This window comes from Opisthorchis viverrini, assembly GCF_000715545.1.
Source record: "Opisthorchis viverrini unplaced genomic scaffold opera_v5_93, whole genome shotgun sequence".
NCBI classification, from domain to species: domain Eukaryota; kingdom Metazoa; phylum Platyhelminthes; class Trematoda; order Opisthorchiida; family Opisthorchiidae; genus Opisthorchis; species Opisthorchis viverrini.
Genome location: NW_008751750.1, coordinates 1,287,425 through 1,302,604, shown reverse-complemented (window position 1 = coordinate 1,302,604; position 15,180 = coordinate 1,287,425). Strand labels below are relative to the sequence as shown.

Sequence of the window (15,180 nt, the reverse complement as noted above, 5' to 3'; positions counted from 1 at the left end):
TGGTGATTAGCAATAAGCCCAGATGCCATAATCCTTGACAGACAATAGGACTGTTAAGGGTGACTGAGGAAACTCATTCAAGCAGCTGTTTTGAGTCGACAAGAAACGTGCGGATAACGGAAACTGACATTATTAGTAATGAGCTAGATGTCACTTGTTTTTAGCCGGGTCGCCATTTCAACAGAAGCGCTGATGTAATGCTGGCACACTTCCCTCATGTATCATACACCGACAATTTAGAAGCTTAAAGCTGATATTGTTTTACCTTTCAGAGTACCTACATCAATTTCAGTCAGAACATTGCGCAGGAATAGCTGAAAATCCATCTTCCTTTCGTAAATAACCCGGCTGACTTGGGGCCACACAGTACACAATTTACAAAGTTTTGTGGCCAAAACATAACCATTTGAATTGGCGCAATCGTCTTCGGAAATCCATCGGTGCGGTAGTGATGACTGCAAAAACTGCAGAGAACTTATAATCACGCCTCTGACAGCTGTTCGTCCAAAGGACCTTTCTCCTCTCAACAGGACGCTGGATCTTCTAACGGTCGGCTAACTTCAACGACTACTAGAAAGTTTGTGCCGCCAACAAACGACCATGAGAGGATACGCACATCTCTCAAGCGTCCCAAAGTGCAGAATCAAAGGGATGGCAGAACGCACTGGGGGTTATCGAAAACCTGAGTGCTGAAGAAGATCTCCGCAATACAAAACAGTCAATCTGTTCTAACCAATCCGATCAACAGCTCGATGAGGGAGTGTTAGCGGGATGATATACAGAATGAATGGATAGGTAACTCCTTGGTAAAACTGGACGGCAGGCTGAGAAATTTGAACAGGACTTCAGCCGCTTAGCAGCTTGGACATGAACCCGGGTAGGCTGCTGGCATCAGTTTACAAACAGGAGAAAACCCAGTGCAAAAGGCCACGGTTTCGACCCAGGCAGGTCGAGTCTTGCAGTTTTCAAACAAGGCAGTGGATCCTTGCTAGGTTGTTCTACGGCTATGCGAAATGGCTCGGGGAAAGACAGTTCTGAAAAACTGGAGGCATGGATGAGGACGTCATGCAAAAAACACTTCGGCATCAGCTTAATACCAGTAGCTTTCAAGGAGCCAGTTACTCTATTATTAATTTGTTCTGGTCAATCAGTCGTTGAATGACCTTGATTTTATCTTTGCAGAGAGGGCATTTATCAAAACTTGACTTTGCACCAGGTTCTTGGACATTATTCTTTTCAGTGACCAACACTTGCGGTTTTGTAATCTCAAGGGCGGGTTAGACTGTGTTGGTTTCGAAAATTTATGGTGATATGTGAAGACTTTACTTTCTTTACATTCTGCTGTTACGAACACAGTAAATGTTTACCCAGCTAACCATATTTGGCCCTTTCTCGCTCAATTTTTTTCATGTTCATTGTCTACACGCCGCATAACTCTTCTTTATCCGCCTCTAACGGACCGTAGATAGAAATGCTTTGTAAACGTTCGCTCAATGTACAAAATGGGCTGACGGCAATAGGTCGGGGAGGTCGTGGAGAGGCACTCAGCTTGAATAGTTCCGTCGCGAATTCAGCTAAAATCTACACGTCTGCAAGGTGCAGAGGATTACTTCATAACAAAATCCTCCAGCGGTACACTTTAGAAATGGCTTGCAATCACCTAACTAGTCAGCGAATAAATCACCGCATAGATTTACACTAACCTTAAACGCGGCGAACATCAACGCGGTTTTCCCGGTGCTGTCTTGTGTGTTGGGGTCAGCGCTCCAGTCGAGCAGTACTTCCATCATGCTACATTTGGAGATGCACAATGGTTAGAATGGACGAACAAACATTCGTTAGAGTCATTCATTCCAGAACTCACCATTCATAAGACCAAAAAATGAACATTATCCACAACTTGAAAGGAAAAGTATGGTAATCTGGTAGAAAACTCATGAAGACTCATCGACAGACAATTTTTAGTCGAGGCATACTGTAGACAAAACGTTCATCAAAGTTTCGCGCAAAAACACTCTTGTAGTTTACAAATGATTGTCAAACTAATCTGCTGCTAAATATAAACACCTTCCAAAGTTAATTGTCAATTAATAAGTTATCGGACCTACCACGACCAGCTACGTGGGATACAGGGATTGCCGAATGACATTGAGGGGTGATTCGTGGTAGCCAAAACAACTACAGCAGTTTAAACCGACTAAACATTTTTAAAGTGAGTTGTTCAAGTACACGTGGCATGAATGAAAGCACAGGCTCTGTGAAGGACTGAAGCAGCCAGCACACCACTTACTGATGCTCCCGATGCCGTTTCCCCTCCGTTACGACCATTCACCTGCACTTCACTGCTGGATTGCCACACCCCATTGTGTGAAAATAACAGCTGATATCCATTACTGTTGTAAGTGAACTTATTTCTGGACGGATATGGAGTGTCTTCCTTAGCTTAGTCATTAGGAACCGCTTTTGAAAAGCCTGAGGGTGGCTGCCGGATTCCGTTCTCAAGTGTATCATTTCGTACACGTTATATGTGCTTGAAATGCTCATCTCGGCATTTATTAAATTCTCTCGTACTTTCTAATAATGTTTAATGCTAGTTTAACCGTTCCTTTTTCCAAGGAGGGGTCAGCAACAAGGATTTCAGCACCGAAACCTAGGCCGTCATGCTGAGCCAAATGGGTTTCTGGATGAAATCACAATTGCCTCCTTCCTGGACACGTTTTACGGCTTTCGTTTTCAGATTAACTGCACGTATGGCATACGCTAGTTTGTCAAGAGTGGTGACAAGTTGTGGATTTTACACCGTCCTCAAATCAACTTGGACCAAACTTGCCTATAGTACCAATCAAAGAAAAGCAAGCGAGCTTGCTTTTTATTCTACAGCACACCGAGGCCAGGGCGGAAAGGCTTGGCGAAAAAAGATAGTCTGTTTTCTTTGTGGAAGGAAAATAAGTGCACATCAGATGTATCGAATGACACACTAAAGTAGTAGGGCACTCGACCATCCATTTATTCCACCGTGATGTTTTGCACTCCACTGTTGTGAATTCCTGTGCGTATTGAAGAGGTCACCTAAATTCCCGGTTTCAGATGGGAACTTTTCATGATGAGTAAGTGCTACCGTGTATTCGACGCGTACTTATGTGCCCCAACACTTCTTCAACTTTTGCACCGAAACAACCGGAAACACATATTCAAGTGCACTGATTCATACGCTCATTTCACTATCCCGGTTAGCTAGCTCTGCAGTTTAAAAATAGATTATTTGAAAGACCGACCAGGGGTCGGTCTTAAAAGTTAACCAACTGAGGATAACTGAACAGATTCTAAATTCGCAGCAGCCAGGCTGTGCTGACTGCATTCTGTTCACTCTCTACTTCACTTCACCCTCATTATTTTGGCGCATCCTGATTGACAGAGCTAGGTTACTCCGAACACTTTCTGCTTCTTCTGGAAATAAATCCCGTTTGTCCGACTGCACCCGTCTTTGAGGTTGCTTCTGCTTCAGCTCTCTCCCGGTTAAGGTCACCATAGGTACTTAAAACGTTGTGTTCTACCGCAAGTACTGCACCAATCTATTCGAAATCCGCTGCATGAAAGCAATTTGGACAAGGTCCCTGCAAAATCTGGGTAACACCAACTTTTGACTATAAAAAAGAGGAGAAATCAATAAATTTAAACTCAGAATTACTATTGATTGGTGCACTTACTAAGTAGTGCGTGCTTTAAAGGTTGCACTGCTGAACGCCTGTTAATTTATGGGAATATCTTCTCACAAACTCTCTGCCTAAACTCACTACGATAAAATGGTATAAACCAGATAGGGAAATAATAATAAATCACGTTTCTTCGAACATAAGGAGCACGGAGTGGACCAAGAGGAGGTAGGAGGTGCGCAGAACGTTACGCTGAAGGTGTTGGGCAGGAAGGTTCGTTTACGAGTCTTATTTCGGGCAGATAGTCGAAACAGTGACATTGCTTTCTACAGTTGACATCAGGTCATAATGTGGATTATTATCCACTGAACATAGAACTGCATGATTAAGCACTGTTTATGTTGCACCACGGTGCTGTGCGGTCAGTTTACAGGGACTGAGTGCCCGACATAGAATCACAACTTTGAAAGTCCCGTGAGTTTATTCATACTAGTACCGTAGTAAACAGGAGGGGGCAAAATCCAGTGTGCGTGGACGAATACGCAGTAAAATAATGATGAACGGAAGGAGCACTTCCTTTAGAACTGCACTCAAGTGCATGGTGAGTCTATACCAGTGGGTTTTGCGTCTTTGGTAGCTTCGGACAAAGGACATCCGTCGCTACCACAACCTATTTATAATCAAGTGAATTTTCATTGCTTTGTCTAATTTAGGCAAAAACAAGTTAGTCAAGCCATACTTAAATATACGGGCTGCCAAGTAATCTCATTTTGCAGTTGGGGCTGAAGAAAATAAAATGCACACATTAAAGGTGTACAAAATTTACGTCACCAGAGAACTGGTGAGGTAGTTGGCGGTCAGTCGTAAAAGCTTATTCCTAAGAGTTTCAATGAGCTGGAGAATTGTACCGTTTCGTTATGCAACATCAAGACCTTTGGTCGTAATCGGCCACGTTTTTTCTGCGATAAGGGATCACTACAGTCAAACTATAGATTAAAACAGAATAGAAAAAATCCAAGAATGTCACACTAACTATCACTTCATGCTCAGTATATGTTGTACCGATGATGTGAGGACTACAATTTTTAATTAGCTTTTGATTAGCCTAGTCCGAACTGGTCTATCTATTAAAAACACTTCATCAGCTTTATTTCAGTGGCATTTTTTAGGCACAGTTGGCCCCACACATACCCCCAGTTTCACTAACGCTAAGAAGATGTCACGGCGAATTTTCAATGTTCACATCCTCTTCAGTTCTCGAAAATCTTAGGTGTTTGCAGGAATACCGTATAAGCCGTTCAAGCCGGTGGTTACACCAAGAAACATCTTCCTATTTTTCATGATGCTGTCTGAGCATAAGTTCATCATCTTGTTTTAAACGCAGCCAGTGTATGAGAAGAAGCAGCTTCCGAGGAATCACTTCCTCATCTCATCTTTCAGCAAGAAAAAAACATTATGATTTGAGAAACCTTCGAATATGGTACTTTGAATGTAACCTTGAAGGTAAGGCTTTCGTTTGCACACGTCTTTAGATGCATCTGTTTCACGTATATGCCTGAGTTCGCATGCTCTAGGGACTTAGCTGGAGGTTCCAACTCTAAGTGGATCATATTCTTGTTGTCAGTTTCTATCCACAGAGAATGAATGTTTCCGGCGGGCCAAAAATTGGCCCTTTTGTTTTATCTCCCTTTCGTTATGTGGTATTGTTTAATAAAAGTGATATGATTTACCTAAATGAAACGTTGATGTTTTGTACCGTTTTTTCACCACTGGTGAATAGGGTTCTTGGAGTCAAAAAGCCCAAAGCATTTTGGCCATGGTCAAATGGAGGTTACTTTAGCATTTTTTTCCCAGGACATTGACTGCGTTTTTACACTTGGAACATTGTGTATTTCTGCGGACTGGTTAGAGCACGGGCAAGATGGCTCAATGGTTGGAGCGCGAGTTTACTGACCGCAAGATCCGTGGTTCGAATCCAGTCTTTGCATCTTGACTTCTCTTTAGGTTTGGGCAAACTGGCGGTATCTTGCTTACTTCGGGTGGCATAGCAGCTAGGCACCCAAAGTGTGTTAAAGCTGAACGATTATTACTATTTATACTAGTGAATTTCTAAATTTCCAACGCTGCTTTCTTTAGCACCGTCACTTGAGTAAGTTTCCATTCCGGCGTGACTGCTCAGTGAGAGTTTCTCTCATTTATCAGTCTTCACTTACCTAGGAACATAATTGTTAAAATAATAAAACAAAACAAATTCCAGTAGGCCTATATATTTGGGGCTTCATTTTCTATCGATTTACCTGTGTACGAAGCTCCTACAGGACAGGTATTTTCTCCAATATTTCACCATTTTCATGAGAATCAGCAACTAGTGCTCTTTATTCAATTTGAGTAGGCACATTTGCGATTTTGTTTCCTCGCCCGTATGATTGATGATTTAAATCTAATGAAAGCCCACTGTCACTTCGATGGGTATTCAACCTCTGGTATGAATCATAATCTCTAAAACCTCTGAACTCTGCATCCACAAAGTTTGATGGAGAAAGTGTGGATCACATCAAGAATTTTATTGGAACATTTTTTAACAATTGTCAGACCACTGAAATGTTTGCCGTACTTGACGGTTTGGTTGCCAACGTTTCATCACCTATTGAGGTGACATCGCCCGTGCCTCGTTTGTCAGCCTAGTGTACGTGGTTATACACACTCAATGTGTTGCGCGTTTTCCCCTAGAATGGTATTCGTTAATATACTGGTTTTATTTCGACTGGTCTGTGAAAATTCGACCAATGTACCAGTTTTCCTCACCAGACTTCGAGGTCTTAAGTTGTGGTTGATTGAAGCTGGAAAGCCTAGACACAGTTAAATTTGTGGGATTTTTATCAAAACACCAACGGCGTTGTTCATCGTAATGATGGTACAACGTGGACAGCACCTACTCAGTATCACAAATGCAGGAACAGAAGGAGAGCCAACTCACTCCTGCAAATTTCTTTGGGCACAGTACATGAGTGGAGTGAATCCCAAGTTATCCGGTGCTTCCAAGTATGCTTCCCTGTAGGAGGGAATTGATGAAAGTTTATCGCAACAAGTAATTCTCTCAAACTGTGTTCTGAACAATAGGGAAAAACTAAAGAAGGCCAATCACCCAACTAAAAGGTAATGAAACATAATGAACGTAAAACAGCGCAAACTTACTAAGCCAAGTTGGTTTACGACACAGCATTATCACATCTTTGTGGCTTCAGAATTCTATTTGTAACAATAAATTTATACACTAATCAGAGGGTGTTTCTAGAGGCATATTGTTATCGTACCTGTTGAGTCCTAATGTGATACGTCTTCTAACAAAACTTGGTTTGCATATATATATATATATTATAGGAGTAACTGTGTCATATATCAGAAAGGAAATGCGTTTGGGTAGACCATTAAACTTACGTTGTGATGAGCAAACGGAGACACCCTGCCTTTTACCAGGTATGAATGTAAAGGATGAATAAAAAGAATCCAACCTGTGAGGTCTTTATTAAGTTGCCATTGTCTGCTTCTCCATGTGGCTATCTGCGTATGATGATATCCGTCACTAGATATAATTTCACCAAAAGAGTAAGCAATGTGTTGGTTGTGTGAAGACATCGTCCTGCAAGTGAAACCAATCTACGCTGAAAAGCCGAGAAGCACTGTACAGCTGTTTCATCCTTATCGGGACTCATCAGCAGTGAGCATCTCACGAAACTCCGGAGAGTCTCGAACCCATGACCTCCCGGCTAGTAGTCTGAACACTCAATCGTTTGACCACGAGCGGCTGATCAGCAGTGTGATTGACTCGCACTTAGACAGGATATAGCGCCGCTCATCCTTCAATCACGGGATTCGCATCACGCGGTCACACGTGTTGATTGGCTCCTCAAGCAACGAGCATTTGCAGATTGCTCTCAGTATGGTAGTTTATTGTCTCTAACGATCAGTGCAAAAAGAACTTGTTTGTTGAGGTGGAAGACAGTTTCTGCGTGTTCTGCGGTGTGTTGTTGAACATTACCCAGTTTGGTAGTACAACTTCAAAAGGTGGAGTGAATAAATGAATGTTTCTGCCACACCCTATCTCGCTATTCAGCCGCCCAGTTTTATCCCTCATAATAAAACTTTTATCAACATGTGTGTTGTTCAACATAGTAAGCTGCCACACGCCAGAATTTGTCTTGGTACTTAAAAAACTAGTTTTTTGAACAGTTGTGTTACGGTGGTCACTCTATTAACTTCTTGGGTTCAATGGTACTTTCCTGTTTGGGAATAAGAGAGATCTAAAGCACTGGTGATATTAAATGGGCGTGATAAAATAAGGGATTTAAGGTACTTGGCTGCGCAGTACGTCTAGGCCAAATATTATTAAGAGCAGATGAATACTTAATTGAGGAAGGATTTCGTTGACCTGGTGGATGGATTGGAGGGTAGAAAAACAGTAATTCGTGGGGCGAGGTGTATGGCGCCTCAGAAAAGCGTCAAAGTTACAAATTTGACCAGGACAGATAAACCAAGGTGAATAAAATAGCCTTGTATTATCTGTAGTGACTAAATTCTTTAATCTGCACTTTCCGAAAACTTACTAGCCTAACAACAAGTGGGAATCAATATTTCTGATCAAGTCAACCAAACACGATTGAATGGAGCTCGTGGAAAGTGAGTAGTTCCAAAAAATAAACTATTATTTTGGTTCTCTTGGTGTTTTTACTTCTGTAAACTCATGGTGGAAAACATTTTGAAATTTTCTGCTGCAATCCTTTGGACTTTATAGTGCGTAGCATTATATTGCATTTGGGATATGAGTCCCCCACCAAATGCGCAGCGATGGTTGTAACCTGTTGATGTACTATCAACTATGACCGATGAAGAATGGGAAATGGGTCCTCCTTATGCCAAAACCTACTTTATACCCCTGCTCAAACAAACGCGCACAAATGTAATGAATAGTCTTGACAAAGTCATTCAAACTTCTTGAAAATAATCTGTAGATTTAGAGACAATGTTTAGAAATGAAAGATTCTAAAAGTCTCAGCACTCTTTAGCGATCTTCCTCACATGCGTTTGAAATCAAATGCTTTCAGAATGTGAAAAAAATATAAATACTTGGGAAAAGGGTTCCGCTTATGATGAGAAGTTGAATTTACTTCCAGATTCGTCCACCTGAGCTAGAATGGTTTCTATGTCATGGAAATCTCCTGTTGTTCCAAAATGATTCACCGCCGAATTCTGATTGAGGGACCGTGATTCTCATTCAGTAGTATCAGGGAGAATCATATCATAGTGGTTACACTAGGACCAATAGGTGAACGGCAACTCCTTTGTTTCACTTTATTACAAATAGCAACAAAGCAATCAGACAGATGCTGGTTGTTGGTTGTATCTTGTCTATGAAGCAGAGGGACGACAGAGGAGTGAAAACGAATTTTTCAACAAAGAGATATGTGCTGTCAGGTTCTTTGCTATTCTGATATGCAAATCAGCTATCATCGGATTTCAGAGAGGAGAAGCCTTTTCCCATATAGCTTTGAGGAAAATTGGACGAAAAGTGCATGAACTCACTGGTCGTTGCCAGGCCTTTCACCAGATTAGCCTCAGAATTGTTTGCCTAGAGTTTTCGGGCTCCAAAGTGATCACTGTCAACGTGTGATTTGAACCATAACTTTACTTCCGTTTTTCCACGCTTTTTTGTTTGATATTCTTCGTAGTATTGAAGATTCTTTTTTAAAGAAGAGTTCTGTATAATAGATTCTCAGGTACACCATTGCGAGCTTGCGGTAAAATTGCGTTTCTTGGGGGAAAACGCTTCCAAGGCAGCGATGAATCTGACTGAACTCTGTTTTCTTAAAGATAACAACCTCCCATTTATTCACTCTAAATCATTAAATTTATATTGAAATGTTCTACCATGTTTTATTGCTTTATGTGAATTTATCAGCACTGATGAGTTAGGAAAGCTACTTTGGGCACTGTTGGCGTAATACACTACTCATACGGTTGCTGAAATTTATTAGCGGACGATCGATTTTGTCCTTCTTGGGGCTTATCAGGTAGGCGCAGTCCGCTAGTTTCTGTCAACCCATCTTAAATTGCACGAAATTAGAGGAATGCACTTATTCGCATGCCAATTTGGTCCTGATGAGAGGCTTACCTGGGGCCCAGCTGGGTTTCTCATTTACTTGTTCTTGGGCGACCGGTCGTGAGCTGCCGAAGAGTTTCCAGCAACCTTGTGAATGGTGCATTATGTCTATACAATGCATCGCGGTACAGAGTAAATGCAGAGACCGTATATAAAAAACTCAATTATAGCCAAACTAAGGTGGGAACCAGAGAATGACGCTAAGTTCTGGTAGCCAAATCAGAACAACTAGTTTTGATGGGAGAGTTGTTGTGACAAAGGAATTTTATCAGTTGTAAAAGAAGAGTTCATAAAATGGGAAATTCATTTTTCGGAGGGTGCCAGTAAACATGATATGTAAACCGGGTAGGCCGTTGTGTGGTGCCTATGTGGCCAGTCTGTATATGTCACTTTTTGACTTTTTATTAGACGTTTCTACAGGTCACTGATTCTGCACCTGCAATTAGTTCCTTTGCTATATTGTTTGTTCTACTGAACTGCAAGTATCCATTAGCTTATTGTGCACTGAGTCAGCATCGTCTTATCCGGGCCTTCCTTCTTAGGCTGACTGGGAAACAGCTTTACAACAGTTAGAGCAGGTTTGTGATGATCGTACACACAGCTATGGAAAGGTTACCGATCGGATACAGCAGGAACAACATTAATGACGACAACAGTTGACCAGTCGCAACTTGGCCATGCCGCAACAGAACAGTTATCAAAACAGACAGTTTCAAGTAACTGATCATCAGCATAAATGTCAAGCAAGATGGCACACTCAGTCAACGACCTGGAGCATGCACCCGGTGGAAGTGTGACCTCTGAAGCTCGGTATAGGTGGCATGTAAATTTACTCAAATTCAACCAAGCCACACTGGACATTCCTTCTCCGTTTGGTATTGCACGAACTCGGTCTACGTAGATATGAAAAGTACTGCAACTATATTTTTCCAGAAAACTCTGACAAAATCACACTCAAGCAAACAGTCGAATCGCTGGTGTGGGTGTTTGGGGATCGGCCCGATACAGAATTTCTCAAACGTACCATCCTAACACCTGGAATTCCAACCTGTGTTTTCAATGAAGCCGACACTAAGCACGCTAGTTAACCTAAACCGAAACTTTCCCTTCCCCACTAAGTCCTGTCTTGCTCCAGATTCCACATTTCTTGTGATTTCAGGTCATACTTTAATAAGCAAACCTGTTGGCAACAATAGTTTTAAAACATACAAGAAAATAACCTTTTAAAATGTTATATATACGTCCACACTTCACTGGCCCAATCGTATCCGAGCTTTTCCCCTTAGACTGGCTAGTAAAAAGTTCCGTACAGCTTACGGTAGTCATACAAGTTTTGAACTGAATCTATCATCTGGCAGCGAAACTCAGTAGCTGAACACAGTGAAGCATGAAAGGCCCCGAAGTGGTCTTTTTCAGACAGTAGCACGAATGTCAACCACCTGGACAAACCAACAAGATGGATTAGTTTCCATTTTCAGCCGTAGTCGGTGAGAATTGTGGCGGTCAGCTACTCCATGGTTCAAAATGGGTGGCCGTTTCCTTGTCGTTTCTTGTATCTTCAATAAACAAAGCCATTGTAGCATCTGGTGTTTGGCCGGAAGTATTATTAAGCTGTGTCCGCTGACGTATACCGATGTTGAATTAGGTACAACGTTCCAGTAAAGCAAACAAGGGCTTTTTGTTGTGAATCTCAAGCCATTTGTTATTGCAGATCTCTAAAAATGACGCTGGAAATCCCGACAAGTTATGACAGTACGTTGAATTTTGGGAGGAACATTATGAAGCGTAAACAAAAATAAAGATAAAACATGAGCAACAAGGCTTGGAATAACCAGAAAGATACCTTTCGTAGTACAGTTACTGTGAATTGCAAAAACAAATTATGGTACTCCCTGCCTAGTCTGTCCTCACCGCCTTCTTTTCAAAATAAACAAATTGCTTTTTTATTTGACAACAGTATCGTTGTTAAAGATCGATGCTCTACTATCTGTCTTAGTACATGGAAGTCCTACTTCTAAATGAGTTGGAAAAAAACGAATGAGAGCCCCATTTTGCTGCTCAAAGACAGGTATTCTTCTAGACACTCAGTCAAACAATCTGGATGAAAACATAGAGAAAGTACGTTTACTGAGGTTTTTCAACAAGTAAATTTTGTAGTCAAGCACTAGGATGACATCCAACATCACATCCTGAAAAACCAGACACACTAAGAGAACTCTGGTTCACTGATATCAGTGGACAGTAAAATTATCTTAGCAAACGTATCATCAGAGTGAGGAATAGTCTGATGCGACAGAGTGCGTATATCGACTGCGGGCAAATTAAATTCAGTATGCATCAGCATGAAATTTCACCCGGTGTTAATTTTTCAACAGTTGTTTGTCCTAACAAGCGCATTATGCAATGCACAGAAATAAACTTGAGGCGTTACGGATAGTTCTTTGGGTTTCCATCAACGGTCACATATCAGCCATGGTGGATCGTACAGTAAGCTCAGTCAAGTAAAATTGAACATAACACCCTCTGAACTTTAAAATGAGTATCACCATTTGATGGTATCAGGATGAATAATGGATAATTAATAAGCCAGTATAAGGCTCCCTGGTAATCTGTTGTATTAGTAATATTGGTGCTACTTTGAGTATACTGTTAATGACCTGTATGATTGTTAGCTTTTTGACCACTCAGCTTGGGAGCACTAGATCCCCACAAAGGTGAGTTTATTTTTTTAAAAATGTCGCGGTGTTGCATCAGAAACCTCTTCGACATATCCAGTTGGCAGAGAATGGTGTGAGCGGAAGCACTGAGCGGAGGGATCCAATTGTGAACAACTTAGACCCAAGTCGTTTAGTGCAACGTTTACTAAAATTGAAAAATAAGTTCGTTTTTCAGAGTTTGGGGATGTTCAATCTTCCTTAAAACTTAAATTTTGGCCTTCTTTTCTCTAGGAGCAGTGTGCTTTTACCTTACGAAAGAAGCCTCAGTTGATAATACAGTTAAACTTTGATGAGATTTCGCAAAATGTTGACGTTTTCCAAAGAAATATCGAGCTCCGTAAACAGACCAACGACCACCTGATCAACAACTAGTGAACTTAATTGACCAGAAAAGTTTTTATATCACCCAGTTGAGGGGTATTATCTCTTATTTGGAAGCGTGAACTATTGGTTAATGTTTTATAGATAGCTACACTGTATTGATCTTTTAGTCAGGTTTTCCTTCCTTTTGCGTTTAACGCATTTTAAACTTTCAAATTGCAGCCACTTAGGTGACTTTTTTCAGGTTGGTTAGAATGCCTCCCCGTTTCTGTCATCTTTAAGAAAGATTTGTTGTAGAACCTTCGCAGGAATTTGGGCTATTTTCCTTTGCCATATTGTTTCGCAGGTGATGAAAAATGGCATATCACACCAGAAGTGAGTGTATCCTCAGCTGCTATTAACTTTTATTATCGCTTAACTCAATTAAAGAAAGCACTGTGATATCAGTGGATACATTTCCATCGATAGTGTTCTGAGCATAAGGCGGGTGTAATTAAGCAAGCGGTGTCTTTATCTATTTATATGTGTAATGTTGTAGGCATTAAGTGGATGTTGAAACCAGAAACATTTTGCGACACTTGCTTTATTTGGATCTGTCTTGGATAGCCCGTTAGGTGCGTTCAGGATTTTCAGCAGCAGAAATTTACTTCATATATTATTAGTTGTAGAGATAAATGGACGGCCTGTCGTGGAAATGGTTGGCAAAATGTCTTTTATTGTTCATTTTGGGATCGTTTACTTGAAAAAATCTTTTTATGGTTTAGTTGTTTTATGGATGTGGCATATTGATTGCAATTACCCTAATACGTGCAACTGCATTGGAAATAAACTTGTATACCCTAATCTTCGGTAACATTGTATGCGCTATGCGACTAGGTGATTGCAGAAACAAGCGGTGATGAGGGGAAGCTTATTTCACACACGTTAAATACATGTATAGTATGTTAGAGAGGTTTAGATTAACACATGATGATACAGATCAATGTGCCAGTTTTGAATAAGTTTCTATCAGCCTATCTCTGGTTACTTTTCGGTACCGGTAGTGTGCACGCCAATATTCTGTAGGGTATCTTGCATTAGAACCTAAACTGAAGTGGGATCCTCTTCAGTTATACAAACAGAACAATGGAGCAAAGCAGACATCTGGTTGTTGGCTTGTTCGCTGAGCTGGGCAATTTGATTGCAAACGTTTCATCACCAATCAAGATGACATCATCAGTGCGTAGTTGTGCGTAGCGTACGAAACGTACGAAACGTTAAGGAATTCACACACATCCGTTGGCGACGTATCGAAGGCTCATTAAGAGTAACTGATATCTAGACACCGACAGCAGGAATCTGATACTGAGAAACTCACTAAGCTATTACTAAACGACTAAAACTGGCTGACTACCCAAGTAAGATGGATTTCATTAGCCGCCACCCGCCTTTATCTTTTCATTATCATTTCGCTCCTTCTTACATTTTTTGTCGCTAAAATAAGATGGCAAAGTTATGGAGACAGATAAAATGGAACGCAAAGGGAAAAGAGGATAGTTGTTACGCTTCAAATGCACTATTCGATCTACTAGATCAAACTGCTCAATTATAAACTACCAGTGCCACATGGTATCCCTTAATCACAATCCGTTGAAATCAAGATATCTAATTGACCAATATCCTCCATACATGGGTATGCCAAAAGGCTCAAATTAATGAAGCCAAGGGATAATAATAAAGATAGATAGATAATGATGGCGTTCCCGCTTGGCCACCTTGGACACAATGAACGAACGAACGACACCCACATAACCAGAACTGAACAAAAACGATACAACTAAAATTAATAACGGGTATTAATTACTGATAATATTATCATTACCAAATACTAACGATGAGAGCCATACCAACTGTGGAAGATAACATCTTTGTGTGTTGTGGGATAGTATGAACGGAAAATCACTCACTCTTTTCCTAAGATCTCACGCAAAAGCGATGGGTTTCCTTGTTTAAGAGCACGGTGAATATCGAACCCAGTCATCGGCGTTTCTTTTTGGGAGACGGAGGGTGAGCATGAATAAACGTTTACTAGCCGTTCTTCCAACAGCTTCTTTACTCCAAGGACCTTGTCCATCCATATTTTCCAAGCGTAAGCGGAAATAATATATCGTATCTGGTTGCAGGTCCTTTTTCAAGAAATGCACGTCATATCCACTGAGAGGTTCAGTTATTAAAAACCTCCACACCTGTATATGCTGGTCCAATCCATTGTACCCTCCTTCCTCATGCTAAGTTCACTCAATACATTTCTCCCCACCGTCCGTTCTCGAGAGCGTAGGTACTTTTCCAATTC

At 41.1% G+C, this 15,180-nt stretch overlaps 1 protein-coding gene across 1 annotated transcript in view; it reads right to left on the bottom strand.

The window, feature by feature from the left end:
* Positions 1-14,961, bottom strand: part of T265_05178 (hypothetical protein) — a gene marked incomplete at both ends in the record, with an annotated part of 28,075 nt that extends 13,114 nt beyond the window's left edge. The window contains 3 exons of the mRNA XM_009170110.1: positions 1,704-1,791; positions 6,631-6,705; positions 14,795-14,961. Of these exons, the coding sequence (XP_009168374.1) occupies positions 1,704-1,791; positions 6,631-6,705; positions 14,795-14,961 (330 nt within the window). The remainder of the gene's footprint in view (positions 1-1,703; positions 1,792-6,630; positions 6,706-14,794) is intronic.
* Positions 14,962-15,180: the final 219 nt, after the last annotated feature.